Source organism: Aplysia californica, unplaced genomic scaffold (genome assembly GCF_000002075.1).
Source record: "Aplysia californica isolate F4 #8 unplaced genomic scaffold, AplCal3.0 scaffold00034, whole genome shotgun sequence".
NCBI classification, from domain to species: domain Eukaryota; kingdom Metazoa; phylum Mollusca; class Gastropoda; order Aplysiida; family Aplysiidae; genus Aplysia; species Aplysia californica.
In genome coordinates, this window is record NW_004797304.1 from 1,331,592 (window position 1) to 1,335,067 (window position 3,476).

Consider the following 3,476-nt stretch of genomic DNA (forward strand, 5'->3'; position numbering starts at 1 on the left):
AGAGAGAGAGAGAGAGAGAGAGAGAGAGAGAGAGCGAGAGGAGAGAGAGAAAGAGAGAGAGAGAGAGAGAGAGAGAGAGAGAGAGAAATTCTGAAAAATCAATACAGGTTATACCTCTGTACACGGGCAGGGTAGAATGTCTCCCAGGTAGGCAAAAAAACCGGTGTCAATGTCATTGCCGTTAGCGTTATATTGCTATTCTACCCTGTTGACAATATCGTTAGATGACCGAAAACGAATATTGTATTCTAATTTCAGTTACCTGAAGAATGTGAAAAGTGTTATTGTATCCGACCCGGTTACATTCAGTTATATGTTATATCCACCTGAATATTTGCTTTTGCTATCCGTGAGAGAGGATGATAACTATACAGTAGATAAATGATAGTAAAGAGAGACAATTTGATTACGTTGTAAAAATCATGATAGGGGATCATGTGGCTGAACACGCCTTCCCTGAGTATAATGCTTCTTTGTTGTTGTTGTGTTTGTTTTTTTGCCATGATCACAAGCCGCCTATCCCACCAGCTGTTGTTGGTTTTTTATTCGGTCCGTGTCAAGAATTAAATATTTGTTTTAAAAAGTTCCTCTATTCATTTCTTCGTCTGACTGGTGTGGTGAGCAAGTCTTCTCCAGCTGTTAAAAGATGTTGAAGAAAGCCATGCTTGTTGGCCTCTTAGCCGCCATTGTGTATTTTGTGGGTACGACTGTCAAGATGATGGGTTTACATCTACATTACTACAAGCATCATCCAGGCACGTGTAGGTAAGTCTCCTGTGCTACGTTGGGAGAGACGGTTGTGGTTGAGGGTTCGTGTACAGATGATTGGAGGGCGCCACTGGCGGGTCCTAACTCTCTTCTTTTATTACCTTTGTTGTTGTTGTTTTTTTGTCTGTCTCTCTTGTCTGTTCCCAAGGTGAATTGGTAATTATTATGTTGATGTTGTTATCTTTACTCAAATTCAAGGGTTCCGTAGCGGCTAACTGAAGGGCGCCTCTTGCATTAGGCGGTCCGTGGGCTGTGTTGGTATCATATTTTACTACTTTGCGGTTCACCTTGGTTCGATTCTTCAACGGGCAGGGTTTGAACTCTAGTTGTTTAGGGCGTTCCAAGGCTCTTGTCACAGTTGGCACTGCCCTGACAGGGAAGAACGTTACATTCAGAGGTTTCACCTCACAACTTAAAATAGATATGCCATAGGTACGTTAGAATAGCAGTTTACTAAACTACTTGAAGTCCAGTTTCGTTACTCTTTTGTCTCTGTCAGTCTGTCTATGTTTTTTCCCAGAACAATAAATGGCTGCTGTTACTTCAGTGTGATTCTCTTAGACTGGAACTAAATTCTAAAAAGGAGATATGTGAGAAACATTTACATCCTTAAAGCTTTTAGCATGTTCTTCTAATGTGTTTACAGTCAAGTTCTTCTCCTTTAACGCAAACGATTTCCACATGGCGAAGATAACTTTCCATCGCCTGTCTCCGTCTTTAGGCCGGGGTATAAACACACAGCAGTAACGGGCATGTTTGTGGTCTGTTCAGTCTACTTCTTATTCAGGTGTCAGGTCTGGAGTAGACATTGACGATCATGGTACCCCATTCCTTTCTGTCGTCTGTCTTCTTGACCAGCTTGGTTTTTCTCTTTTTGTAATTCGCTGCAAAGTTATTCAGGCCATCTGTGTATGCTGGTTTTGGTCTTCCCCTGCTCTTCTTTCTATCTGTCCTTCCAAACAGCTGTAATTTCTCTAGATAAGTTAACTATTCTCATAAAAACACACAGGCTGTTAGAGGGCAACGATGTTAGATCCTTCTTCTCCTCTTTACCGGTTTGCATCTACGAGAAAATCCTGCTGTTTCACTGCACCATATTGACTGCTATCGTGTAGATGCGCCTTTTTGTTTCGGTGATTTGCTGTTACACCATAGATCTTAACAAACAGTAGATTTTAAGATGCTAAAGAAGCCCTACGTGTTCATGATCACAAGTTTAAATCTAAAGAGGACTAACATTAACTCCAAGAAACACTATTCTGAAATGTAAAGTGTTTCTTTCTCTTTCCGCTTTTAGGAATATTTTTGTTCTAATCAAGCAATATGTTCTTTGTTCACATCCAAGCCATAACACTATCAACCTCATCATCGTCAGCAACATCATCAGCATCACAACATCATCAACACTCATATAACTGTTCCTACTATACTATTTGCAAAGGTGGACGCTTATGATATCACTGTGGTGTACTTAATAACAAGATTCTGATTACTGTCCTGAACCTACTTTTGACGTGTAGGATTTCGGTAATACTCTAAGGAGGGAGTGAATCGCTACAATAGAAGTAACAGTGTACAGTCTACCAACTACAACGCTAACCTTATCATAACTGTGTGTTGAGTGTTGCTAACATATCAACTGTGCAACGTTTTACGAATCAGATGACGTCAATCAGTTTGGCTTGGGAAAGGGAAAAATAAGCTTAAACTTAAAAACAAGTCCATCAGCACAGAGAAAGCCGTGATGTTGAAAACGGAAACTAACAAATAAAACGGACAGACAGGAAACCAGAGATAAAAAGCCCGTTTCCTGTCTGTCCATTGTTTTGTTAGCTCAAGTTCTCAACATCACGATAGTTTCTCTGTGCTAATGGGCTTGTCTTTATATTTAAACTTATTTTTCCCTTGCCTGTTTGTTTATCTGTATAACAACCTGTTACTTTAGATATAATTATACATGTCCACAATCATGGGTTTTGTCTATCCACAGAGTCATTGAGACTGCTGGCCCCGGTTCTGAGGACTTCCATGTGACGTCAGCGGGTCTTGCATTCATAACATCCGGTCTTGCATTCGCGTCTGCGCCCTCTAGTTTCCTCGAATTCCATAAGATAAACAACATCAAGGGGCGCATACTCATCTATAACTTCAGGAACCCGAAAAAAGGCGCAGTGGAGCTGAAAATCAAGCCCAATGAAACTCTGGATCTAGCAAAGTTCAAACCCCATGGGATCAGCGTGCTGGAAGACAAAGCGAAAGGAGAACACCTTGTCTACGTTGTGAACCACCCCATTCCCGAACCGGACGCTGTCGAAAAGTTCCGATATAATCCGAAGACGAACGAGCTCGTTCATCTCAAGTCAATCACGAGTAAACTAATGAAGATTACAAACGATCTTGCAGTTTTGGAGGAGGACAAGTTCTACATTACCAACTTCAACTATTTTAATAACCATTTTTTGACTGTTGTTGAGGGTCTGTTTCAGCTGCCTTTAGGAGGAGTTCTCTACTACAATGGCACGGGCTTTACGCAGGTGACCCCAGGCCTTAAGCAGCCCAACGGCGTGTTTCTGTCGAAAGATCTCAGGTAATTATACAAATAGTCTAAGGAATAGATGTGACTATAGTCGAATCTGCTCTTATGACCATCTGTCCAAGACAATCACCTGTATAAATGACCCCTTCCCATCCCACTCCCCCCCCCCCCC

General features: G+C 41.5%; 1 protein-coding gene across 1 annotated transcript in view; it reads left to right on the forward strand.

The window, feature by feature from the left end:
• The first annotated feature begins 575 nt into the window (after positions 1-575).
• LOC101860231 (serum paraoxonase/arylesterase 2) overlaps positions 576-3,476 on the forward strand; it is a 9,401-nt gene continuing 6,500 nt past the window's right edge. Inside the window, exons 1-2 of the mRNA XM_035973855.1 lie at positions 576-765; positions 2,759-3,355. Of these exons, the coding sequence (XP_035829748.1) occupies positions 647-765; positions 2,759-3,355 (716 nt within the window). The 5' untranslated portion in view covers positions 576-646. The remainder of the gene's footprint in view (positions 766-2,758; positions 3,356-3,476) is intronic.